Source organism: Rhinoderma darwinii, chromosome 2 (genome assembly GCF_050947455.1).
Source record: "Rhinoderma darwinii isolate aRhiDar2 chromosome 2, aRhiDar2.hap1, whole genome shotgun sequence".
NCBI lineage: Eukaryota > Metazoa > Chordata > Amphibia > Anura > Rhinodermatidae > Rhinoderma > Rhinoderma darwinii.
In genome coordinates, this window is record NC_134688.1 from 342,633,745 (window position 1) to 342,661,689 (window position 27,945).

At 42.7% G+C, this 27,945-nt stretch overlaps 1 protein-coding gene across 1 annotated transcript; it reads left to right on the forward strand.

The window, feature by feature from the left end:
• Positions 1-2,569: 2,569 nt before the first annotated feature.
• Positions 2,570-27,229, forward strand: LOC142741851 (phosphatidylinositol polyphosphate 5-phosphatase type IV-like). The gene is made up of 7 exons (XM_075851177.1): positions 2,570-2,615; positions 24,791-24,886; positions 24,999-25,160; positions 25,781-25,896; positions 26,301-26,437; positions 26,647-26,746; positions 27,114-27,229. Exons 1-6 carry the CDS (start codon positions 2,570-2,572, stop codon positions 26,720-26,722), a joined length of 633 nt encoding a protein of 210 aa, XP_075707292.1. The 3' UTR covers positions 26,723-26,746; positions 27,114-27,229.
• The last annotated feature ends 716 nt before the right edge of the window (positions 27,230-27,945 follow it).

Below are 27,945 nucleotides of genomic sequence, written 5' to 3' on the forward strand. Positions count from 1 at the left end.
AAACTACAGCTTGTCCCGCAAGTAACAAGCCCTTGCACAGCTTTGTCGATGAAAAAATAAAAAAGTTATGGCTCTTAGAATATGGCAGCCTAAAAAAGATACGATTTATGTGTTAACGCTGTAAAACATTAAAACCGATAAACATGGTATCGCCGTAATCCTATCAACCCGCAGAATAAAGTTAATATGTCATTTATAGCGCATGGTGAACGCCATAAAAACAAATAAAAAACATTGCCAGAATTGCTATTTTTTGGTTACCTTGCTCGCAAAAAATTAAATAAAAACTGATCAAAAAAATTGCATGTACCCCAAAATGGTACAAGTGAAATCCACAAATTGACCCACAATAAATTAGCCCTCACACAGCCCGGTGGAGAAAAAATAAACAAGTTCTGGCTCTCAGAATATGAAGACAAAAAGTGCAAAGTATATTCCGAAAGTGGATAAAATCGGGCACCATTTATCTGTGCGACACTGGCCAAACATCTATGAATTATTTATTTACTGCATTATTATACCCTCTTATTATATACTGATGTACTCCGCACAGCTCACATATGCCCCCACATTATAAAATGAAATGTCAGAAAAACCCCAAACAGAACAACTACCAAGCAAAATCTGCACTCTAAATGCCAAATGGTGCTCCCTCCCTTCTGAACCCTACAGTGTGCCCAAACATCAGTTTACGTCCACATATATTAAATCGCCATACCCGGGAGAACCCGATTAATAGTTTATGAAGTATTTGACTTCAGTGGCACAAACTGGGCACAACATATTGTGCACTTAAATGGAATCAGTGGCCATTTTCACTTTGCACTATCTGCTACGCATTAATTCCTACTTGATAAATGCCAAGAGGGGAGTAGTTTCCGAAACTGGGTCACTTCTTGGGGATTTGTTTTACTATTTGACCTCGGATCCCTGAAATTGTGGAACATTGCTGTGAAAATAACCAATAAAGAACTCCAATGTGCATGGTGCTCTTTCAATTCTGAGCCCTGTCATACTTCTAGGCAAATGATAAATGCCTTCAGCGGTGTGGTTTCCAAAATTGGCTCACTTCTCGGGGCTTTTATCACTGTACTCTGGTACCGCAGGGGCTTTGAAAATATTGTATGGCGCTCGAAAGCTATCCAGTAAAATGTGAGCTCCAAATGCCAAATAGCGCTCCTTCCTTTCTGAGCCCTGCCATGTGCCCTACTGCCATACTCGGGAGATATTGCGTAACATATCTCGGGGTGTTTTTCTCCTATTACCCCTTGTGAAAAGGAAAAATTAGGAGCTAAATCTAGATATTTTTGGAAAAAATAAAAATTTTAATTTTCACTGCCTAATTCTAATCAACCTAGGAAACACCTGTGGGGTCAAAATGCAAACTACACCCCTAGATGAATGCCCTGAGGAGTGTAGTTTCAAAAATTGAGTCACTTCTCGGTGTTTTCTACTGTACTTGTACCTCAATGGTTCTGCAAATATGACATGTCGCCTAAAAAACAATCCTGCAAAATCGGCAGGCAAAATAGTGCTCCTGCCCTTCTGAACCCTACCGTGTGTCCAAATAGCAGTTTAAAACCACATATGGGGTATTTCCGTACTAGGGAGAGATTGATTTACAAATGTGTGGGAGGTTTTTCTGCTTTATGCCTTGTAAAAATGAAGAAATTCTACAATTTAGTGGAAAAAGTGTAGAGTTACATTTTCACGACCTAATTCCAATAAATTCTGCAAAAGACATGTGGGGTGCTAACTATATCCCTGGATAGATTTCTTGTGGGTGTAGTTTCCCAAATGGGGTTACTATAGTTAAATACACAAATGGGACCAGGTTTATCGGTTGCAGTCTTTTAGCTGGAACGGACCTTGGCGGTTACAGTTTCAAAGTGGTACAGGCGGTTTTTGAACTGTAAATACGCACGGCGCAACTCATTTCATTTTCGTTACACAGACTCACGTGTCTTTCCTTGACTGAGCTTCTGGCCACTCTCTATTCGACAAGTATCCACAGCCTCCACCTGCCTTAGTTCAGGAGCTCTTTCCCTTAGGAGGAGGTCCGTAACCACATGCAGCAGACACAAGATCTCCCAATCAAAAGTCACTCGGATCAGCCGGTTTTGGTCAAGGTTACTGGTGCATACCGCCCATCAGGATCTTAACAGCAATAAAAGCTTGCACAACTAACTCCTCTCCAAAATCCTTTCTCCTGTTTCTGTTCCGCCGCCAGTCCCATGCAGTATTTCGTCCTCACAGTTGACAGAATGCTCCACTGTACTCTCTCAATCAAGGACCATCACTCTCCACTGACGTGCTCTCTGCAGCCAACAACAACAATGAAGCATGGCACACACTAAATCACCTCCTTATATAGAATTAGCTCTGCCTACTTACAAAGTCTGTGCAGCATTATCTCAGGTGTCCACATCAAGACAAGAGTCTACCAACATCTCTCACATGCCTACCATATTGCCAAATCATCACAGCTTTAACCCCTTCCCGACATTTGTCGTATGGATACGTTATGGAAAGCCAGTGCTTCCCGCAAATTGCCATATCCATATGACAAATGGATTTAGAAGTTGAGTCAGTGCTATCATCCCTGGTTGTCAGCTGTATGTTACAGCTGACACCCTGATATAATGGCGGGGACCGAAATGAGCCCTGATGTCCGCCGTTAACCCCTTAAATGCAGCAGTCAAAAGTGACCTCTGCATTTAAGGTGTTTGTAGCCAATTGCCTCCCCAGTTGGCGGACTTGCCAGGGGGCAGATGGCTGCAATGCCAACCGGAGGCCTAACACTGGCCTCCCGATCTGCCTAGTACGGAAGCCTCATAGGCCCCACCTGGAGGCGGGTCCTAAATGGCTTCCGGTACTGATGGGAAGAAAGAGCTGGCTCAGAAGCTGAGCCTGCGTCATCAGTCGTGGGTGTTAGCCTAATCGGCTTGCTGTCAGTGAACGACTGACTGTTTTAATACATTGCGCTACATAGGTAGTTCTATGTGTTAGAAGATAAATCAGAAATTAGACCTTCAAGTCCCATAGTGGGTCTAAAAATAAATGTAAAAAAAGTAAAAAAAAGTTGTAAAAAATAAAATAAAAGTTTCAAGTCATAAAATAAAACACAATAGCCTATTTTCCCTTATTAAGTCCTTTATTATTGAAAAAATATATAAACCATACATATTTTGTATCGCCGCGTCCGTAACGGCCTGAACTATAAAAATATTATGTTATTTATTCTATGTGGTGAATGCCGTAAAAAAATTAACATAAAAAACAATACCAGAATTGCTTTTTTTTGGTCACTTTGCCTACCAAAAATTGGAATAAAAAGTGATGAAAAAGTCGCATGTATGCAAAAATGATATGAAAACTATAAAAACTATAGCTCAGCTTGCAAAAAACAAGCCCTCATATAGCTCCATCAACGAAAAATTAAAACGTTATGGCTCTCAGAACATGGTGACAGAAAAAATATTTTTACTAAACTAACTTATTTTGCAAAAAGTTGTAAAACAGAAAAAAAGTGCTATAAATTTGGTATCGCCGGAATCGTACTGACCCGCACAATAAACGTAACATGTAATTTATAATGCATGGTGAACGCTGCATAAAAAAAACTAGAAAACTCTGCCAGAATTGCTGTTTTTTAGTCACCTTGCCTCCCAAAAATAAGATAAAAAGTGATCAAAAAGTCTCATGTACCTCAAAATGGTAGCAGTAAAAATGACAGCTGGTCCCGCAACAAAACAGCCCTCATCCACTATGTCTATAATAAAAAAATAAAAAAATTAGGGAACAAGGAATGGGAGGGCCCAAACATATCTTCTGGAAGCGAGGACACCTGCATTATACCAGAACACTTCCCAGCAAAATTCCCCAAACTGCAGAGGTGCAGAGTGTGTACCAAAATGGGGATAAGAAATGACACCATTTATCAGTGCGACACTGGCCTGTGCATAAAAGATTACTTGACAGCGTAACACACATCTATGAATTATTGTTTTTTTCTTTTTTACCCAATTATTATGCCCTGATGTACTCCGCACAACTTTCATGTACCCCCACGTTATAAACTGAAACACCAGTAATACTCCAAACAAAACTACTACCAAGAAAACTCCAAATGGGCGCTCCCTCCCTTCTGAGCCCTACAGTGTGCCCAAAAAGCAGTTTACTTACACAAATATACCCGGGAGAACCCTTTTAACAATTTTTGGATTGTGTGTCTCCAGTGGCACAAGCAGGGCAAAACATATTTGCCACTGAAATGGCATATCTAGGGAAAAATTGCAATTTTACTTTGCACCATTTGTAGTGCATTAATTTATAGAAAAGACCTGTGGGTAAAAATGCTCACTACTTTACTACTTTGTAAATCGCCAAATTAGGCCTCAATTTTGCATTGTACTCTTTCTGTCCTGAGCTCTGTCGAATGTCCAAGCAAAAGATTAGGGCCAGATGTAGGATATTTCTAAATCTGGGAATCACAGCATAATAGTTAGAGAGCTGTCTTTTCATGGTGGCACAAGCTGGGTACCACATATTGGCATAGCTATGGAAAAATTGCCATTTTAACTCTGCAACATTGAGTGTACACTAATTTCTGGAAAACACTTGCAGGGCTAACATGCTGACTACATCACTAGGTGAATAACTTGAGGGGTGTAATTTCCAAAATGAGGTCACTTCTGGTGGGTTTCCACTGTTTTGGTACCATAGAGGCTTTGCAAATGCGACATAGCGCCCCGAAACCAATCCAGCAAAATCTGCACTCCAAAAGCCAAATGGCGCTCCTTCACTTCTGAGCTCTACCATGTACCCAAACAGTAGTTTATTACCACATATTAGGTATTGCCATATTCGGGAGAACTTGCTTTACAAATGTTGAGGTGTTTTTTCTCCATTTTTCGTTAAGAAAATAAAAATGTTGCGCTAAATCTAAGTCTTATTGGAAAAAAATGACATTTTTATTTTCACTGCCCAATTCTAAAAAAATCTATAAAAGTCCTCTGGGGTCAAAATGCTCACTACACCCCTAGATAAATTCGTCAAGGCGTATAGCTTCCAAAATGGAGTCACTTTTGGGAAGTTTCCAAAGTTTTGGTCCCACAGGGGCTTTGGAAAAAATAATCCAGCAAAATCTGCGCTACAAAAGCCAAATCGCACACCTTCCCTTCTGAGCCCTGCTGTCTGCCCAAACAGCAGTTTATTACCACATATGGGGTATTTCCATACTCTGGAGAAGTTGTTTTACAAATCTTGGGGGCTTTTTCTTCTTTATTCCTTGTGGAAATTGGGTTTTTTTCAGCGAAAATGACATCTTATTGGAAAAAAATATAGTTTTTTATTTTCACGTCCAAATTCTAACAAAATCTATGAAGCACCTTTGGGGTAAAAATGCTAGATGAATTTCTCAAGGCGTGTAGTTTCCCAAATGAAGTCACTTTTGGGAAGTTTCCATTGTACTGTTACCTTAAGGGGCTTTGCAAATGCGACATGGCACCAAGAAACCAATCCAGCAAAATCTGCACTCCAAAAGCCAAATGGCGCTTCTTCCCTTCTGAGCCCTGCCATGTGCCCAAACTGCAGTTTATGACGACATATGGGGTATTTCCATACTCTGGAGAAGTTGCTTTACAAATGTTGGTGGCTTTTTCTTCTTTATTCCTTGTGGAAATTGATTTTCTTTTTAGCTAAACAACATCTTATTGGAAAATAATATGCATTTTTATTTTGACATACAAATTCTAATAAAATCTGTGGGGTCAAAATGCTCACTATATGCCGAGATGAATTCCTTGTTGGGTTTAGGTTCCAAAATGGGGACTTTTTTGGGGTGTTTCCTTTGTTTTGGCATCGCACCTCTTCAAACCTGACATGGTGCCTAAAATATAATCTAATAAAAAGAAGGCCCCAAGATCCTCTAGGCACTACATTGCTTCTCAGGCCTGTGCTTCAGTAAATTAGCACACTAAAAACTGCAGAATCTGGGCAATAAATATTAAGTTGTGTTTATCTCGTAAAACCTTCCGTGTTACAGAGAAAAAGGGATTAAAAATTTATTTCTGCAAAAACACTTGAAATTTGTACATTTTACCCCTACGTTGCTCTAATTCTTGTGAAAGGTCTGTAGAGTTAAGAAACTCTCTAAATGCTGTTATGAATACTTTGAGGGGTACTGATTTTAAAATGGAGCGCTTTATGGGGGTTTGTATTGTATGGGCCCCTCAAAGCCACTTCAGAACTGAACTGGTCCCTGTAAAAACAGCCTTTTGAAATTTGTGTGAGAATGTCTGCTAAAGTTCTAAGCCATGTAACGTCCTAGAAAAATAAAAGGATGTTCAAAAAACTATGCCAATCTAGAATAGAGATATGGGAAATGTTAATTAGTAACTATTTTGTGTGGTATAACCATATGTATTCCAAACAGATACATAGAAATTTGTAAAAATGCTAATTTTTCGCAAAATTTTGGTGTTTTTCACAAATAAATACTGAATGTATCTACCAAGTTTTACCAGTAACAAAGTCCAATGTGTCACGAGAGAAGAATCTTACAATCGCTTGGATAGGTAAAAGCATACATACATTTGCTAAAATAGACATGTTTGGAGGATTGACATGTCCTCATTAAATCCAGTGACTCACAGGTGACGTCTTCGCTGATTGTAGACGTTCTCTTTCCTTTTCTTCCCTTTCCAGCCAAGATTGTTATGACGACTTGCTATAATAAATGCACAGTCTGCTGCCCAGACTATTTTGGCCTATTGCTTCTGCAGCAATTCCCAGCATTTTAAGTAACAAGAATAAACTCAGACCCCAGATCAAACACCAAAATTAATTCATACCCCAGACCAGACCCCTATATAAATTCAGAATTTAAACAGGACTCCTATATAAATTAAGATTCTAAACCTTACCGCTTTTATAATCCAATTCCTAACAAGACCCCTTAATTTTAATGGGACAGGGGTGCAATACCGTACACAGCCACTAGAAATGTAACAGCACGTGCTAATACGAACGAGAAGGTAAACCATGAAAACAATGAAGAGGCTGCAGCTCTCATACAAGGGTTGCAGACCATTCAAATAGCTGATCGGCGAGGGTGACAAGAGTCGAACCCACCCCGCTCTAATATTGACATCCTATCCTAAGTACAGGCCATCAGTTTTAAAAACCCAGATAACCCCTTTGAATAATATAATTCCTGTTTCTGCAGCTGTCTCTGTGTACTGTTTGCTGTATATAAATTTATATAACTTCCACTTAGTGCAATGCAACATCCAGTAAATCCATATACAGAAAGCTGCCCTAGTTGTACCTGCAGGCACCCAAAATTTTATTATTTCAATAAAGCTGTGTAAAGGGAAGCAGGGAATGAACTCTCTATCAGAAAAACGGAGCTTGGTTTAAAAAGATAATTGGTGCATTTCTGGGATCACATATAACACCACTAACTTGAGAAATATAGAAACATTTATGCCCGATAAACATTATTATGACAAATTATTCACTTAATTAATGACTAATAAAATAAACACCTTGAACCTTCTACATGCTGTGGATTTCTCAGGTATTAATGGGTTTCATACATACTGTAGTTATATGAGGTTCACTGGCAACCATTGGATGATGAGGACATGAGACATTTGTAAATCACTTAAGCATTTCTTGATGTCGCTCCCTGTCTTTACAGTTTACCTAATGGGCCAGCAATGGTTTTAGGAGTGACCCGGATTAAGGGACCAGGCAGGATTTCTTTGGTCCTCTTGACTTCAAATGCTGCAGAGAATTTGGTATCTAGAGATGAGCGAACTTATGAAAAGTTTGGTTCGGCAGATTCGCAGAATTTCATGAAAAAGTTTGATTTGGACCGAACTAGTTCTGACCGAACCTGTTATACAAGAAAGCCCCTAAAAATCATGTATAACACTGTTTAAAAGCCCTAGAAGCCCTGTATAATACTCTTAGGTCACCCATGAGTGTATCCAAGTACTTTTGAGCTGTCTTTAAGGCAAAGTTAGTGTCAAAGTTACACCAACATGTATGGCTATAGGAAAACGGATGGGACACGGTGATAACTAACAGAAACCACTGCACTTGTGCATGTTGTATGCTTAATGCATTGTTAAAAAAGGTACAAAAATTAACCATTTTAGGCGGCTAATGCCTGCCAGGGTTCATACATATAAGGTGGTAAAAGAAGAAGCAATGGCTTTTGACAAGACCTCAAAAAATGTACCCTTTATGGTGGCAGATGCCTGCCGGGGTTCATCCATACAAGGATGTAAAAGCAACAAGCAATGGCTTTTCACAAGTCCTCCAAAAATTTACCCTTTTTATTGGCAGATGCCTGCCGGGGTTCATCCATACATGGATGTAATGTAAAAGCAACAAGCAATGGCTTTGAGTGCAAGCCCTCCAAAAATTTACCCTTTTTATTGGCAGATGCCTGCCGGGGTTCATCCATACAAGGATGTAATGTAAAAGCAACAAGCAATGGCTTTTGACAAGCCCTCAAAAAATGTACCCTTTTTATTGGCAGATGCCTGCCGGGGTTCATCCATACATGGATGTAATGTAAAAGCAACAAGCAATGGCTTTTGACAAGCCCTCCAAAAATTTACCCTTTTTATTGGCAGATGTCTGCCGGGGTTCATCCATACATGGATGTAAAAGCAACAAGCAATGACTTTTGACAAGCCCTCCAAAAATTGACACTTTTTATTGGCAGATGCCTGCCGGGGTTCATCCATACATTGATGTAAAAGCAACAAGCAATGGCTTTTGACAAGCCCTCCAAAAATTGACCCTTTTTATTGGCAGATCCCTGCCGGGGTTCATCCATACAAGGATGTAATGTAAAAGCAACAAGCAATGACTTTTGACAAGCCCTCCAAAAATTGACACTTTTTATTGGCAGATGCCTGCCGGGGTTCATCCATACATTGATGTAAAAGCAACAAGCAATGGCTTTTGACAAGCCCTCCAAAAATTGACCCTTTTTATTGGCAGATCCCTGCCGGGGTTCATCCATACATGGATGTAAAAGCAACAAGCAATGGCTTTTGACAAGCCCTCCAAAAATTTACCCTTTTTATTGGCAGATGCCTGCCGGGGTTCATCCATACATGGATGTAAAAGCAACAAGCAATGGCTTTTGACAAGCCCTCCAAAAATGTACCCTCTTTATTGTCAGATGCCTGCCGGGGTTCATCCATACATGGATGTAAAAGCAACAAGCAATGGCTTTTGACAAGCCCTCCAAAAATTGACCCTTTTTATTGGCAGATGCCTGCCGGGGTTCATCCATACATGGATGTAAAAGCAACAAGCAATGGCTTTTGACAAGCCCTCCAAAAATTGACCCTTTTTATTGGCAGATGCCTGCCGGGGTTCATCCATACATGGATGTAAAAGCAACAAGCAATGGCTTTTGACAAGCCCTCCAAAAATGTACCCTCTTTATTGTCAGATGCCTGCCGGGGTTCATCCATACATGGATGTAAAAGCAACAAGCAATGGCTTTTGACAAGCCCTCCAAAAATTGACCCTTTTTATTGGCAGATGCCTGCCGGGGTTCATCCATACATGGATGTAAAAGCAACAAGCAATGGCTTTTGACAAGCCCTCCAAAAATTGACCCTTTTTATTGGCAGATGCCTGCCGGGGTTCATCCATACATGGATGTAAAAGCAACAAGCAATGGCTTTTGACAAGCCCTCCAAAAATTTACCCTTTTTATTGGCAGATGCCTGCCGGGGTTCATCCATACATAGATGTAAAAGCAACAAGCAATGGCTTTTTACAAGCCCTCCAAAAATTGACCCTTTTAATTGGCAGATGCCTGCCGGGGTTCATCCATACATGGATGTAATGTAAAAGCAACAAGCAATGGCTTTTGACAAGCCCTCAAAAAATGTACCCTTTTTATTGGCAGATACCTGCTGGGGTTCATCCATACATGGATGTAAAAGCAACAAGCAATGGCTTTTGACAAGCCCTCCAAAAATTGACCCTTTTTATTGGCAGATGCCTGCCGGGGTTCATCCATACATGGATGTAAAAGCAACAAGCAATGGCTTTTGACAAGCCCTCCAAAAATTGACCCTTTTTATTGGCAGATGCCTGCCGGGGTTCATCCATACATGGATGTAAAAGCAACAAGCAATGGCTATTGACAAGCCCTCCAAAAATTGACCCTTTTTATTGGCAGATGCCTGCCGGGGTTCATCCATAAATGGATGTAAAAGCAACAAGCAATGGCTTTTGACAAGCCCTCCAAAAATTGACCCTTTTTATTGGCAGATGCCTGCCGGGGTTCATCCATACATGGATGTAAAAGCAACAAGCAATGGCTTTTGATAAGCCCTCCAAAAATGTACCCTTTTTATTGTCAGATGCCAGCCGGGGTTCATCCATACATGGATGTAAAAGCAACAAGCAATGGCTTTTGACAAGCCCTCCAAAAATTGACCCTTTTTATTTGCAGATGCCTGCCGGGGTTCATCCATACATGGATGTAAAAGCAACAAGCAATGGATTTTGACAAGCCCTCTAAAAATTGACCCTTTTTATTGTCAGATGCCTGCCGGGGTTCATCCATACATGGATGTAAAAGCAACAAGCAATGGCTTTTGACAAGCCCTCCAAAAATTGACCCTTTTTATTGGCAGATGCCTGCCGGGGTTCATCCATACATGGATGTAAAAGCAACAAGCAATGGCTTTAGACAAGCCCTCCAAAAATTGACCCTTTTTATTGGCAGATGCCTGCCGGGGTTCATCCATACATGGATGTAAAAGCAACAAGCAATGGCTTTTGACAAGCCCTCCAAAAATTTACCCTTTTTATTGGCAGATGCCTGCCGGGGTTCATCCATACATGGATGTAAAAGCAACAAGCAATGGCTTTTGACAAGCCCTCCAAAAATTGACCCTTTTTATTGGCAGATGCTTGCCGGGGTTCATCCATACATGGATGTAATGTAAAAGCAACAAGCAATGGCTTTTAACAAGCCCTCAAAAAATGTACCCTTTTTATTGGCATGATGCCTGCCGGGGTTCATCCATACATGGATGTAAAAGGAACAAGCAATGGCTTTTGACAAGCCCTCAAAAAATTTACCCTTTTTATTTGCAGATGCCTGCCGGGGTTCATCCATACATGGATTTGAAAGCAACAAGCAATGGCTTTTAACAAGCTCTCCAAAAATTGACCCTTTTTATTGGCAGATGCCTGCCAGGGTTCATCCATACATGGATGTAAAAGCAACAAGCAATGGCTTTAGACAAGCCCTCCAAAAATTGACCCTTTTTATTGCCAGATGCCTGCCGGGGTTCATCCATACATGGATGTAAAAGCAACAAGCAATGGCTTTTGACAAGCCCTCCAAAAATTGACCCTTTTTATTGGCAGATGCCTGTCGGGGTTCATCCATACATGGATGTAAAAGCAACAAGCAATGGCTTTTGACAAGCCCTCCAATAATTGACCCTTTTTATTGGCAGATGCCTGCCGGGGTTCATCCATACATGGATGTAAAAGCAACAAGCAATGGCTTTTGACAAGCCCTCCAAAAATTTACCCTTTTTATTGGCAGATGCCTGCCGGGGTTCATCCATACATGGATGTAAAAGCAACAAGCAATGGCTTTTGACAAGCCCTCCAAATATTGACCCTTGTTATTGGCAGATGCCTGCCGGGGTTCATCCATACATGGATGTAAAAGCAACAAGCAATGGCTTTTGACAAGCCCTCCAAAAATTGACCCTTTTTATTGGCAGATGCCTGCCGGGGTTCATCCATACATGGAGGTAAAAGTAACAAGCAATGGCTTTTCACAAGCCCTCCAGGCCTGCTTGTAGCAGACGGCAGTGGAGGTGTATTGGTGGTAGTAGAGGTAGCCAACGGACAGCAAGGGTGGTGGTAGTAATAGTAGCAGCACATTAAAAGACACTCTTCAGTCACAGGACAAAGCCCTGTGGTGGGGCAGGCCTCAGGCCTGCTTGTAGCAGACGGCAGTGGAGGTGTAATGGTGGTAGTAGAGGTAGCCAACACAGACAGCAAGGGTGGTAGTAGTAGTTGCAGCACATTAAAAAAAGAGACTGGACGACAGTCACAGGACAAAGCCTTGTGGTGGGGCAGGCCTCAGGCCTGCTTGTAGCAGACGGGCGGCAGTTGGGGTGTATTGGTGGTAGTAGAGGTAGCCAACAAAGACAGCAAGGGTAGTAGACTGGTAGTAGTAGTAGCAGCACATTAAAAAAAGAGACTGGACGACAGTCACAGGACAAAGCCCTGTGGTGGGGCAGGCCTCAGGCCTGCTTGTAGCAGACGGGCGGCAGTGGAGGTGTATTGGTGGTAGTAGAGGTAGCCAACACAGACAGCAAGGGTGGTAGTAGTAGTAGCAGCACATTAAAAAAAGAGACTGGACGACAGTCACAGGACAAAGCCCTGTGGTGGGGCAGGCCTCAGGCCTGCTTGTAGCAGACGGGCGGCAGTGGAGGTGTATTGGTGGTAGTAGAGGTAGCCAACACAGACAGCAAGGGTGGTAGTAGTAGTAGCAGCACATTAAAAAAAGAGACTGGACGACAGTCACAGGACAAAGCCCTGTGGTGGGGCAGGCCTCAGGCCTGCTTGTAGCAGATGGCAGTGGAGGTGTATTGGTGGTAGTAGAGGTAGCCAACACAGACAGCAAGGGTGGTAGTAGTAGTAGCAGCACATTAAAAAAAGAGACTGGACGACAGTCACAGGACAAAGCCCTGTGGTGGGGCAGGCCACAGGCCTGCTTGTAGCAGACGGGCGGCAGTGGAGGTGTATTGGTGGTAGTAGAGGTAGCCAACACAGACAGCAAGGGTGGTAGTAGTAGTAGCAGCACATTAAAAAAAGAGACTGGACGACAGTCACAGGACAAAGCCCTGTGGTGGGGCAGGCCTAAGGCGTGCTTGTAGCAGACGGCAGTGGAGGTGTATTGGTGGTAGTAGAGGTAGCCAACACAGACAGCAAGGGTGGTAGTAGTAGTAGCAGCACATTAAAAAAAGAGACTGGACGACAGTCACAGGGCAAAGCCCTGTGGTGGGGCAGGCCACAGGCCTGCTTGTAGCAGACGGGCGGCAGTGGAGGTGTATTGGTGGTAGTAGAGGTAGCCAACACAGACAGCAAGAGTGGTAGTGGTAGTAGCAGCAGCACATTAAAAAAATAGTGGACAGGACAGAATCCCATAGTAGCAGGCGGCAGCAGCAGGCGGCAGCGGCAGCAGCAATGTCAGATCTAATCAGTGGCATCAGGCACAGGGGTTTTAAAATCCTCACCGATCCACGCTTGATTCATTTTCAGAAACTTGAGATTTTCCAAGCTGTTGGTGGACAATCTTGTTCGCTTAGGGGTGACGAAGCCCCCTCCCGCGCTGAATACCCTCTCTGACGCTACACTGGAGGGTGGACAAGACAGTACACCCATGGCAAACTGGGCCAGTTCTTGCCAATAATCCAATCTGCTGACCCAGAAGTCCATGGGGTCTGGGATCAGCATTTCTGACGGAGAAAGGGCACAGTCCAGGTACGAGTGAACCTGGTTGTTTAGGTGCTGCACCTGGTGATGGTGAACATCCCTTTGGTGACAACGATGTGTGTCAGGTCGGGGTATTGGATGTAAAAATGTTGTCATCATATTTTCCAAACTGAATTGGCTGCTGCTGCTACCGCTGCTGCCGCCTATTGCAGAGGTAGCTCTGCCAGAGGCGGTGGAACGATGAGACAGTGGGGAGCGGAGAGTGGCCCCCGGTCAGACATGCTTGCAGCAGGTGTTTGCCGTTTGAAAGCCGTGACAAGCTGGCTGCATAGCTTCTCTCGATAATAAGCCAATTTTGCCTCCCTCTCGGAAGGCGCAAAAAACTCCCCCATTCTGGCTTTATACCGAGGGTCTAAAAGTTTGGCTATCCAGTACTCATTTCTTTGCTTCATGCTAACAATACGACAGTCAGCGCGCAAGTAACGAAGCATACAGCTCGACATCCTGGCCAGCGTTTTAGAGGGCCCGGTTGGTTCCATCTCCGCCCCATACTGCCATGGTTGTCCATCATCAAGGTCGTCGTCAGACTCGTCATCACCACCATCACTGTCATGTTGTGCGGCTGCCTTGTCCCCTATCCCTTCCTGTGATTCCATCTCCAAATCCAGCTCCTCTTCAGGTCCTGTTTCCTCATCCTCCTCCTCCTCCTCAACATCCATAGCCAGATGTGATCCTTCCTCCATCCTTTGCTAAATCATCACTGTGAGCGTTTGCTCCATAATGAATATCAGCGGCATAACATCGTTAATTCCGCTAGCGTCACGGCTCACAAATCGTGTGGCCTCTTCAAAGGGCCTCAAAACGCGACATGCATCTCTAACCAGCTGCCAGTGCCTGAGCTCGAAATTACACTGGCTCCAAACGCTGCCCGTCTGCTGCATCAGGAAATCATTCACGGCTTCCCGCTGTTCGTACAGACGGTCCAACATGTGCAGGGTGGAATTCCAACGTGTTGGAACGTCGCAAATCAGGCTGTGTTCTGGGAGATTGTTTTGACGCTGCAAGTCCAGGAGGGCGTGCTTAAATGCATACGAACGTCTAAAGCAAACGCAAACCCTCCTGGACATGGCCAGCACACCCTTCAAACCAACATATGACTTTAAGAAGCATGTTATGACCAGATTGATCACATGTGCCATGCAAGGAGCGTGTGTCAGGTGACCTAGACGTAGTGCAGCCACAACGTTCTTCCCATTATCAGAGACAACATTGCCCAGTGTGAGTTTCAGAGGAGACAGCCAGCGTGCGATTTCCTCCTTGATGCACAGCAGCAGCTCCTGCCCTGTGTGGCTTTTCGCGCCCAGGCTCAGCAGGTGTAAGACAGCGTTGTGGCGCTTCACCTTGCAACTATGAAAAGAGGAGGGAGGAGTAGTGGAAGATACGCTGTGTCCTGTCGGGGATGGGAAGACCTCCAAGGAGGAAGGCAAGGAGGAGGAGTAGGAGGAGGAGGATGGTAGGCGCCTGGTGTCCGGAGTTGAACCAGAAAGATACAAGTGTGGAGGGGGTAATGCCTGGCATTGCTGCGGTGGTGCATCGGACTGCAAAATATTGACCCAGTGGGCCGTGAAAGACATGTACTGTCCCTGCCCATAGTTGCTGCTCCATGTGTCGACGGTGGCATGTACCCTGCTGCACACGGATAATTGCAAGGACTGGCACACCTTTTCCTCCACATGCTTGTGCAAGGCAGGGACAGCTGTTTTGGAGAAGTAATGTCGGCTAGGTATTCGCCACCTAGGCTAAGCGCACGCCATCAATTGCTTGAAGCCGGCGGAGTCGACCAGGTAATACGGCAGCGACTGCACCACCAACAACTTAGCCAGGTGTGAATTAAGCCGCACGACAAGTGGATGACTGGGTATATATTGTTGCTTATTGGACAACGATTCCGTAATAGATAACTGACGGGACGTAGGAGGAGCACTAGATGACAGTGATGATGATGATGACAACGACATGGTGGATAAGGCCTGGCTACTACTTAGATGACAGGGACTCGGAGCAGCAGCGGCAGAGGGGTCTTCATTAGATGTACATGATAATGGTGGGGCATGTCGATTGTCCCACATGGCCTTGTGATGCCGCTCCATGTGTTTACGTAGAGCGGTAGTTCCTACATTGCTGCCCTGCCCACGCCTTACTTTCTGCTTGCAGATACGGCACTGTGCCATGTTTTCGTCCTCCGGGAAGGTACAGAAAAATTGCCACACGGCAGAGTATCGTAAAGAGGTAGTACCACGTCCACCAAAACCACCACCACCACCACCCGAGCTTGCCCCTTGTCTGGCAGGCTTTTTTCGGGAGCCTACACCAGCATCAGTGTCGCCGTCACCGGCTCCTGAGCTGACCCTACCGCTGCAACGTTTTGCAGATTGACTTCTGCCCCTACCTCGGCTTGGCTGTTTATCACGGCCAGTGCCGCCACTACTACCCTCCTCCTCTGACGCCGTCATCACCTCGTCACCTGGTGCCCACGTCCTGTCTAAAACAGCATCATCATCATAGCCTTCCTCATCATCCCCGCCACTTCTGTCACTGTGTTGTGAATGTGATGTGACATCATGGCGGGCTCCATGCCCCCCTCATTACTGCGTCTAACCACCATGGCTACCTCCACCAACACCCCCACAACCGCAGCTATGCGTCTCGGACACCGCTTCCACCTCCACCACCGCCGCAACACACTCCGTTGGCTGACTCGCGGAAAACAAATCATCATCATCACTATGTTGTTCAGTATCTTCCTTCGCACCCGAGGAGATGTCTCTTAGGACTCTCAGGAAAGATGGCTTCCCGCTAGGAAGGGGGAGCGAAGACATAGATGATGGAATGGAAACGCTAGAAATACCTATATTACTACTGTCACTGTGCCAAGGAACTGTAGAGGATCTAGAATCCAACGAAACCTGGCTTGAAGCCAGATCGTCAGAGTCTTCCTGCTGAGATGACCGCGAGCCAGCCAACCAGTCCACAATGGCCGTATTGTCTAAAGTAACCCGCCCACCGGAGGAGATGGACCAGTCTGGCTTGCTGATACTGCTACTACTACTACCAGCAGGCACATGGCTGCTGCTACTAGTGGAACTGGGCACATGTCTTGTGCCACAAATGCTGGTACTGGGTCTGGCACCAACAGATCCAACATTTTGACTGGAAGAGGAGACGGCATGGGTGTTTTTTCCTTTACCTCGTCCTTTCACAACCTTTTTTTTACCAGACATTTCACTGCTGGAGTGCAGCAAGTTGAATCAAAACCTGGGGGATGAGCCCCTTCTAAAAGCGTATTCACACTGACACTGGCTTGGCAAATGGCAATGAATGAGAATTTCTATCAGCCACGCCGCGGTGCACTCAGGGAATGCTGGGCCTTGCAGTACTACTACTACTACAACAAAGGCTGCCTCTATTGCAAGTTGGACTGTTATTTGTTTGTTATGTTAACGGCCGGGGATGAGCCCCTTCTAAAAGCGTATTCACACTGACACTGGCTTGGCAAATGGCAAAGAATGACAATTTCTATCAGCCACGCCGCGGTGCACTCAGGGAATGCTGGGCCTTGTTGTACTACTACTACTACTACTACTACTACTACAAAGGCTGGCTGTATTGCAAGTTGGATTGTTATTTGTTTGTTATGTTAACGGCCGGGGATGAGCCCCTTCTAAAAGCGTATTCACACTGACACTGGCTTGGCAAATGGCAATGTATGAGAATTTCTATCAGCCACGCTGCAGTGCACTCAGAGAATGTTGGGCGTTGTAGTACTATGTCTACTACAAAAGCTGCCTGTATTGCAAGTTGGATTGTTATTTGTTTGTTATGTTAACGGCCGGGGATGAGCCCCTTCTAAAAGCGTATTCACACTGACACTGGCTTGGCAAATGGCAATGTATGAGAACTTCTATCAGCCACGCTGCAGTGCACTCAGGGAATGTTGGGCGTTGTAGTACTACGTCTACTACAAAAGCTGCCTGTATTGCAAGTTGGATTGTTATTTGTTTGTTACGTTAACGGCCGGGGATGAGCCCCTTCTAAAAGCGTATTCACACACTGACACTGGCTTGGCAAATGGCAATGAATGATAATTTCTATCAGCCACGCCGCAGTGCACTCAGGGAATGCTGGGTGTTGTAGTACTACATCTACTACAAAGGCTGCCTGTATTGCAAGTTGGATTGTTATTTGTTTGTTATGTTAACGGCCAGGGATGAGCCCCTTCTAAAAGCGTATTCACACACTGACACTGGCTTGGCAAATGGCAATGAATGAGAATTTCTATCAGCCACGCTGCAGTGCACTCAGGGAATGCTGGGCCTTGTAGTACTACATCTACTACAAAGGCTGCCTGTATTGCAAGTTGGATTGTTATTTGTTTGTTATGTTAACGGCCGGGGATGAGCCCCTTCTAAAAGCGTATTCACACTGACACTGGCTTGGCAAATGGCAATGAATGAGAATTTATATCAGCCACGCCGCAATGCACTCAGGGAATGCTGGGCCTTGTAGTACTAGTACTACAAATGCTGCATGTATTGCAAGTTGGATTGTTATTTGTTTGTTATGTTAACGGCCAGGGATGAGCCCCTTCTAAAAGCGTATTTACACACTGTCACTGGCTTGGCAAATGGCAATGTATGAGAATTTCTATCAGCCACGCTGCAGTGAACTCAGGGAATGCTGGGCCTTGTAGTACTACATCTACTACAAAGGCTGCCTGTATTGCAAGTTGGATTGTTATTTGTTTGTTATGTTAACGGCCAGGGATGAGCCCCTTCTAAAAGCGTATTCACACACTGACACTGGCTTGGCAAAGTGCAATGTATGAGGATTTCTATCAGCCACGCTGCAGTGCACTCAGGGAATGCTGGGCCTTGTAGTACTACATCTACTACAAAGGCTGCCTGTATTGCAAGTTGGATTGTTATTTGTTTGTTATGTTAACGGCCGGGGATGAGCCCCTTTTAAAAGCGTATTCACACACTGACACTGGCTTGGCAAAGTGCAATGTATGAGAATTTCTATCAGCCACGCTGCAGTGCACTCAGGGAATGCTGGGCCTTGTAGTACTACTACTACAAAGGCTGCCTGTATTGCAAGTTGGATTTATATTTGTTTGTTATGTTAACAGCCGGGGATAAGCCCCTTCTAAAAGCGTATTCACACACTGACACTGGCTTGGCAAATGGCAATGAATGAGAATTTCTATCAGCCACGCCACAGTGCACTCAGGGAATGCTGGGCGTTGTAGTACTACGTCTACTACAAAGGCTGCCTGTATTGCAAGTTGGATTGTTATTTGTTTGTTATGTTAACGGCCGGGGATGAGCCCCTTTTAAAAGCGTATTTACACACTGACACTGGCTTGGCAAAGTGCAATGTATGAGAATTTCTATCAGCCACGCTGCAGTGCACTCAGGGAATGCTGGGCCTTGTAGTACTACATCTACTACAAAGGCTGCCTGTATTGCAAGTTGGATTGTTATTTGTTTGTTATGTTAACGGCCGGGGATGAGCCCCTTTTAAAAGCGTATTCACACACTGACACTGGCTTGGCAAAGTGCAATGTATGAGAATTTCTATCAGCCACGCTGCAGTGCACTCAGGGAATGCTGGGAATTGTAGTACTACTACTACAAAGGCTGCCTGTATTGCAAGTTGGATTTTTATTTGTTTGTTATGTTAACGGCCGGGGATGAGCCCCTTCTGAAAGCGTATTCACACACTGGCTGAGTAGTGAGTAGTGGATGAGCCCCTTCGATTGCTGGATTCCTGCCTTTTAGATTCCTAAAGCTTTCCCTTACTGCACAGAGATGCTATCCCTACAGCTCCTGTCTGTAAAATGGCCGCTGAGCTCCGTGCATAAACTTTTATTGCAGGCTTGAGCCCGCCTCTATGCTGCCTCCTGATTGGCTGGGAGAGCCGTTTGCAAGGCATTATGGGGTAGCCTGATGTCAGGTGATCTTGTGAAATCCTCCATTTTAGATGTAACATGTGGCAGGCGCCAAAATGTAGCCGGGTTCGGTCAAAACGGGTTCGGCCGATGAACCCGGTGAAGTTCGGATTCGCTGCAAACCGAACTTTTCCGGAAGTTCGGACCGAAACCGGGTTCGGTTGTCCCGGTTCGCTCATCTCTAGGGGTATCCATAAAAATATCATGCAGCCATTTTTCATGAATACATCTGGGTGTTGGTCTTCTACCCCCTCTTGGGAGGCCTATGATCTATATACTATTCCAACTTAGTTGGTTCCCGAAGTTATCCGCCTTCTGGTGCCACAGATCTACTTTTTAGAACAGGAGAGCAACTGGCAGAGATTATGTGCAGTTATCTCTGAGCTATTTATGCTGAATACGTTCACATCAGGTCTGACCGTCTCCTCTCAGGATGAATAGATAAATTCTTACCACCTCTTTATTCCCTCGAGAGCTGAGCACAGGAGATGCAGCATGTAGGATGTTCTTACTGGTGCAGAGCCCCAGCACCTTATGAGGGTCTTCAGGTTTTTAGTCATATTTATTACAAAGATTATGTATTTTAATATAATATTAATTGTTTCCTCAATGTCACACAGACAGAAATTATTATCTATCAGATGTTCAGCAGCTGCAGATCCGTCCAGATTGTAATAACTAGACACACACTAAACCAACTGTGAGAGATGAACATTACAAGTTCCATGCACCAAGACTGAACCATATCTCCGACTTTTACAATTTATTATGGGTTTTAATTCTATCTCTGATCTCCTGTCTTGGCAGTACTGGGTAAGAGTCTGTCCACGGAAACATTATGAATATAGAAACTACATTCAAAATATAAATAACAATCAAACATTAAAAATATTGTTAAAGCCATACTGAAATATGCAAATTATGTGTGTGGTCATAAAAGCAGCTCACGCCGGGTATATCTATTGTGATGTCACTACTATTAATGATGGTAAATCTATACTTGAAATATGCAAATTATGGGTGAGGTCATAAAAGCATCTATTGTGATGTCATAGAGCTTGTGTATATGCAATGATGCTGGTCACAGAGCTGTCACTCAGTTGGATGTGACCGGTAAGTTCTCTATCATTTCTCTATCTGTACCTGACTCTGATCGATCCATTATATTAGGAACATTGAATCCATGCCTTCAAGATATGGTTTATTAGAGGTTGTAATATCTTTTTTTGTTTCATTATACAATTGAATTGCTTAAATATCATAGAAAGAACACAGGCTGTAAGAAATGGCAGCCTACATTCAGCCGATAATAGATTTGCAGGGTAACAGCACATAATTTTGGTTCCCTGCAGCCCTGAGAACTTATTTTGTCTCTCGATTGTAAAGGAGAAATTACAGTATGGTCATATTAGGGGACTGTTATGTAGTAAATCCTTATATTAGTGTAAATTCCCTAAAAATATGTCCATAAATTAACACATTAACACAATGTAATAACATTCAGAATTTTGATCAAGTAATATAAAAAAAACATGTAAAAGCCATTAAAAATGCCATATTAAGATCTGTAAGTTATAACGAGTGTAGTTAGGTAATCCACCTACACTATATGGCCAATAGTATTTGGACACCTCTCCTAATTATTGAGCCAAGAATTAGCTGGATGGGTGTAAAACACGTCACCGTTGAATTTTGGAGCATTGGAAACATGTTCTGTTGAGTAATAAATCACGGTTCACTATCTGGCCATCTAATGGACGAATTTGCGTTTTGTGCCTGCCCGGAGAATGCTACCTACTGGACTGTATAGTGCCTATTATAAAATGGAGTGAAGTTTGTATAATGGTCTGGATTGTTTGTAAGGGGTTGGATTAAATCCCCATTTTTCCAGTAGGGGTTAATAAGACTATTTAAACAATTGTATGCTTCCAACTTTGTGGTAATAGTTTGGGTAAGAGCCTTTCCTGTCCTAGTATGACTGTGCCCCTGTGCACAAAAAGGGTCCCTAAAGACATGGTTTGACAAGTTTGATGTGGAGGAACTTGCGTATCTGCACAGAACCCGGACCTCAATCCCAACAAAACCTTTGGAGTGAATTGGAAAGGCAATTGCGAGCCAGACCTTTTTGCCCAACATCAGTGTCTCAACCATTGGTGTCCATATACTTTTGGCCATATACTGTAGTGTACCGAGTGTATATCAATCGTGATGTCACCGAGCTTAGGTATAAAGTATAGTGCTGGCCAGAGGGCTGTCATTTATCAGGTGGATGTGATCGGTACGGTAAGTACTTTATCATTGCTACGTCTCTAGAACAGTCTCATCTATCAGTCTCTTTATGAATATTGGATTCTTACATCTAATTCTAGTGTTTGTCGTGTTATTTTTGTTTTTTATTTGGCATACTTATACACTAGGAAATTGCTTAAATAGCAATATTGTGGCCTGTCACATCTGCTCCATAGACAGAATGCAGATTGCAGACAGAAATTGGTGTCTGTATTCTGCTGGTAGATTCATAAAGCAACCACAAATCAAAGAATGTGAATCTCTGGGAACTTATTATCACACCCTCCAGTTTATAACACCAGTAATTCTCATAATAAATGTTTATAAGGGAATTCATATTTGTGAATTTTAGGTTTTCTGTCTGTAGACTATACTATTTATATATCAGGTCAATCCTGAATATTAGCTGGTATGGCTATGCAACCAACCTACATCAGGTGCCGCTATTGTGATGTCTTGAGATGAGTCTAGATAGCCGTGTTTCTTACTGCGTCTATGGTAGTATTGGTTTTATTACAAGATTGAAACTATTTGATGTTTGAATCATGTACATAAATAAAAGATTATAAGGAGTATTGCTTTTTTTTATTTTTTTTAGTAATAAAATATTATTAAGTCCAGGAATAAACAGCCTAATAGCATTCGTGAGACTAAATTGTAGAAGGATAGTGCTAATCCCCTGGAAACGTGTCCTTATTAACAATTAAAATTAATAATTATGTATATAATCATAATAATAATAATAACAATAAAAAACATAACAATAAAAAGTATTTATTACTAACTCCAATTACTTAGGTTCTAAATTCTGGTTATCAATTAATATAAAAAAAAATTCAACCCTTTAAAATGCCATATGGTCAATTTAACAACCAATACATTGTTTCAGCTTCCAAACCTAGTACAATGTTATCAACAGGGGCTCCCAGGTCATGTGATCCTCTGACACTTATGATTGACAATATTCTGTTATAGGAATACCCTATTTAATAACTAATTTTTCCAGCTAGTTTCATCCCAAGTAACGACTCCCTTATAGTTTTCTGGTCTTTCTAGGTCTTGCTGTTGGATTGACACTGTGTTACTTACTGTGTTGCTTATACGGTTAGCGATTTGTCCTATTTTCGGAGAACTAGAGGCGATTAGTCAAATTCTATCTTGACTGTCTCCTGGTTTTCTACCAAGGACATTGGTGCAGTTTTGCACCCGGGCATTAAACAACCATGCCCTTTTGGAAAAAATCTAAGAAATATCATGTCTCCCAAATTCCTGATAAAGGAAATCTGATGGGAGACATACCAACTATGGAGGAGCCTAACATCTCGCTCCAGAAGTTTTCTGTCATCATTGATATGGCAGATGAAAAATCCAGCGATCTTAGTCACAGCAAATATTGTGACATTACGTCAAAGAACACCAAGAAGAGCGCATTCAGCCTGCTGACCCGCCTGCGCTCCAAAAATATCCATAAAAGGTATGTAACTAATAATTCTCATACATTGCTCAGATATCCAGAGCTGTGGTATAACAGTCACTAGATCTTTAATTCTCCCCATATCTTCACAGAAACTTTGGCAGCAGCGCTGTGATCGGCGCTAGAGAACTGGATCGCTATTTCCCAGATAGACGGTTGAGACTATATGTTGCCACCTGGAATATGGAGGGAAAGGTGAGAAGTAATGTACAATATTTATTGTGACCCATCAGTGTGCCCAAGCTCAAGTTGGATGAAATGGGCCAGTAACCATGTCTCTTTAGTTTGTAGTTGAATATCACATAGTCAGGTTATATTCTACCCTATGTCAGTTGAGTTGGCGCTCTTTGTATACAATATTAATGTTTGTATATTTTGAACAGGATTACCCGCAAAATGTGGAGGATCTGCTGTTACCATCAGATGATACGAAAGACATTTATGTTATTGGCGTTCAGGAAGGATGTCCAAACAGGTAAGTCTTCTCAGGTTGTCTTACACCAGCCTATGACTGCAGATGGACAGCAGGGCGGCTGATACAAATTCTCTCTCAATGCTCTACTTATTGTATTATCACTCCTTAATTTTCAAAATGTATCCCCACAGGTTATATGGAGTGTTGATACAGATGAGTTGAGTATCTTAATCTTGTGTCATTTATTAATATGTAAATCTGAAATTGTGTCTTCTTGTAGACGGGAATGGGAGATAAAATTACAGGAGACCCTTGGACCACACTATGTATTATACCACTCCTCCGGGCTCGGAGTCCTGTATCTCACCATCTTTGTTCGACGGGAACTAATCTGGTTCTGCTCAGGTAAGATTCACATTCCTACGTCTACATAAGAAGTGTTGAATGTAGTCATTAGCTGGAACATCTTATTTAGTTATTAGAATTAGATGCCAAAGAGCTTGGCTCTCAGATTCTTGACTTCTGAGTATTGGAGATCTAAAAGTTCACACCACAGTTACAAAGTATGAAATTATGTTCTAGTAATATTTCCATAGTTTAATTGGAAATAATTTCTATTCCATTGTTGCAAGTAGTACTCTTAACCACTGACCTGTCTTTTTGTGTTTAATTTCTTATACAGAGGTAGAGCACACCCATGTAACAACCAGGCTATTCCACCATGTGAAAACTAAAGGAGCCTTGGGTGTTGCCTTCACCGTTTTTGGAACATCTTTCCTTTTTATTAATTCACATCTGAGATGTAAGTATTTACAATATTAATATATGACCATGTACAGTTTTACTTTGCATAAAATTGCTGCTATTTGATAATTAACTGAAATATATGGGATGATATGAAGAGATCTGTACTAATAATGGGAGGCAGCAGGGCGGACGGTGCGGCCGTATAATCCCTCACACCCACCCCTCCTCTCCATTAGCGGCGGTGGCGCGCTGCAATGTGTTTTTTTTAAAATAATATGCGATTCGGGCCGCCCATATGATCATTCGCCACTGCTAATATGTATTTTTTTGTTGGCAGTTGGGGCAGTCAGCAAGAGGATCCAGGACTATAAAACCATCACTGAGGGTCTCCGTCTGCCTCAAATTATTCCGGAAAGAATCAACTCCAATGCCTGTGAGTATTACTTATGTGGTTGAACCTATGGATCCTTTTATCTCTCTATTTGTATCCGTTGAGTCTAATGCAGTCATGTGCTATAATTTATTATTTTTTTTTTATTCTACAGTGGACGTCACCAGCCGCTTTGATCGGGTGTTTTGGTTTGGAGACCTAAATTTTCAACTTAAAGAGGACAGAAAAAATGTGGAATCTCTTCTGCAGAAGATCGAAGGAAAAGATATGTCCAGTCTCCTCAAACACGACCATCTGAATGAAGCCAAGAACAATGGTATATTTACTAGTAGACAGATCTCTATCACTCCTCAACCTTCATTAAAGGGGTTCTCCACCTTCTGACAACTGATGACCTATCCACCGGATAGGTCATCAGTATATCATCGGTGCGGGTCCGACACCTGGACGCTGCACCGTTAAGCTGCTCCAATGGCCTGCGGGCACCGGATGTTATGGCACACAATGCTATGTACGGAGCCGGAAGCAGTTGGCTCCTTACATAGCATAGCTGCCATGATGCATAACTGCAGGTCTGCCTCCTATTCACTTGAATAGGAGCAGAGTTGCAGTACTGCAGCTCGGCTGCAATTCCGTGGCCGGCGCCAACTGAATCCGGCATGTACGTCCGGTGCTCAAAGGCACCGGACCAGCTGATTAGTGCAGGGTCCGGGTGTCGGACCACCACAGATCATGTACTGATGACCTATCTGGTTAGTATGTCATCAGTTGTCAGAAGTTGGAAAACCCCTTTAATACCACAACCACTTCCACAGATTAATACAAATCACTGAAATGATGGTTGATATGTTCCCCAAATTCTTATATAGTGCTAAAATTATCAATTGCTCCTTTTTTTTTTTTAATACTGACAACTTTTTTTTCTTTCAACTTAAGGGTCCATATTTCTAGGGTTCAAGGAGCACACCATTGATTTCCTTCCTACATATAAGTTTGACATTGGCACAGACACCTATGATACATCAGCAAAGCAGAGAATTCCATCATATACGGTAAGATATCTTATTTCCAGGTCTACAGAGCTTGAGAGACAATAGAATCCATGGGCCAGAGCACCCATTATATAATGAATCCCCTCCCCCAATGTAATGAATTGTTATTATTATAGCTGGAAGAGTAATTTCTTATGAACAAAGCTTTCAGTTAATTTTACTTTTATGTAGTGAGTTTGTCATCACAGTTTCCCAGTGTAATATGTCGTTGCCCAGCATGGGTCAAGGATACTTATTTAATGAAATCTGTGTGACCAAGTCAAACCTAAAATGCAATAAAGTCTCAATATTCTGCAATATAAATAAAGTAGGCCCAACATTTAGGTCTGTGTTGTTTTGCAGTTTAATAATATATTATAATATGATTTCACTAATGATATTTGTTATTTTCATGACCTCTACAGGACAGGGTGTTGTTTAAAAGCCAATGTGAGGGAGATGTGCGAGTCCTGAGATACGACTCTTGCCCTGTTTTGAAGACCTCAGACCACCGACCTGTTTTTGGCATCTTTGAAGTAAAGATCAGGCCCGGTTCAGATGAGTAAGTCATGTTTTCCTCCATGTTGTTGGTATGATACTTTCAGTAGCCGTCATTACTACATGGTCCTTATAGCCAGAGCTCACACTTTGGGGCAGGTGGCTGTACACCTTGGTGACAGCACTGGAGGATTATAGGATGTGAAACTAAGCAAAGTGTGGTTACCTGCTAACATTATCATATGTCTTACATAAATATATTTCTCATTCCAGCATCCCCTTGGCTCGTGGACGCTTTGATCGTAAAATCTATGTAACGGGCATTAGGAGGAAAGGACAAAAAAAGTAGCTGCATCTGTTCATGTCCTTACAGGTAAGAGCTTTGTAGTTGTCTATTATGTTTGCGGTGAAAATGTTCTTCCATCTCTTAGGTTTTCCTCTGTATCTGTAATTTATTTTATCAACTAATTTAACTAAAGTGTAAATAAGTATTTTCAATCTTAAAATTCCAACTCCTTGTATTCAGACACGTTTTCATTTCTGAATGAAGGTTGTGGGCTTTGGGGAACAACTTCCCCAACTGTAAGCATGTATGTAGTATAGTACAATGAGTTTCCTAAAGGAACCTGTCATCTGAATGGATGGAAGAACTGGATTTTATGATGCATTAGCTTCTAAGCAAAAATGATGGATACAAGGAACATTGCTATTGATGGAAGACATTACTTGGCATCTTGCAGGACTCCTAAGGAACAGTTACAATCTCCGGGGCATAAAACATCGGAACATTAGAAAGTTCCCGTAACATGCTGAAGAGCACAGCTCTAGGTCAGACCCACTGCTTGCATCAACCATCTTCAAGGTTTGTAGTGTGACACCAAGAATCAATTAAGAAATTTATTTACGTCAAATCACCTTAAAAAGTCTTCTAGATTTTGTGTCTGCTAAGAAACACACATTATAGAACATTAATAGCAAATATTTATCTTGCAGCATAAACATCAATTCCGCAGTACATCTGGCGAGAATAGCGCTCCCTGTCACCGGAGGAGCCACCATCAATGCTGATAGAAAGGTAAGTTCCTCTGGATGTGTCCCCTCTCTACATTTATCAAGCAGCCTGAATGATCAATATTTAATAGGGTTGTGTGCTTCTCCCCCCAGAACAAGTCAGCAGATATCAACAGAACATCAACACCAATAACAACCAAGGGCAGAATCCGCCATCTTACAAGAATTCCAATGGCGAGACTTAACATTTCTACAACATCTGTCACAGAAGAGACATCAATGTGGTCACCAGGGCATCAATATCACCCAGAAGACCAGGTTCAGAACAGGACAATATGTAATCTCTACTTGTGTCTGTGGAATCCAGATTTTCTACCCCTTACTGATACTACAGTATATACTGTGACATATACCGTAGTTTTTGCTGGATCTTGTATTACCATCATCTTTACCATTATATATTTTGATCCACAAAAACCTTAAATAAATCATTAACATCAATCCATAAGTGTGACTGGTAATTGTTATGTGCGCGGCTGCAACTTACTACAGTGTATACAA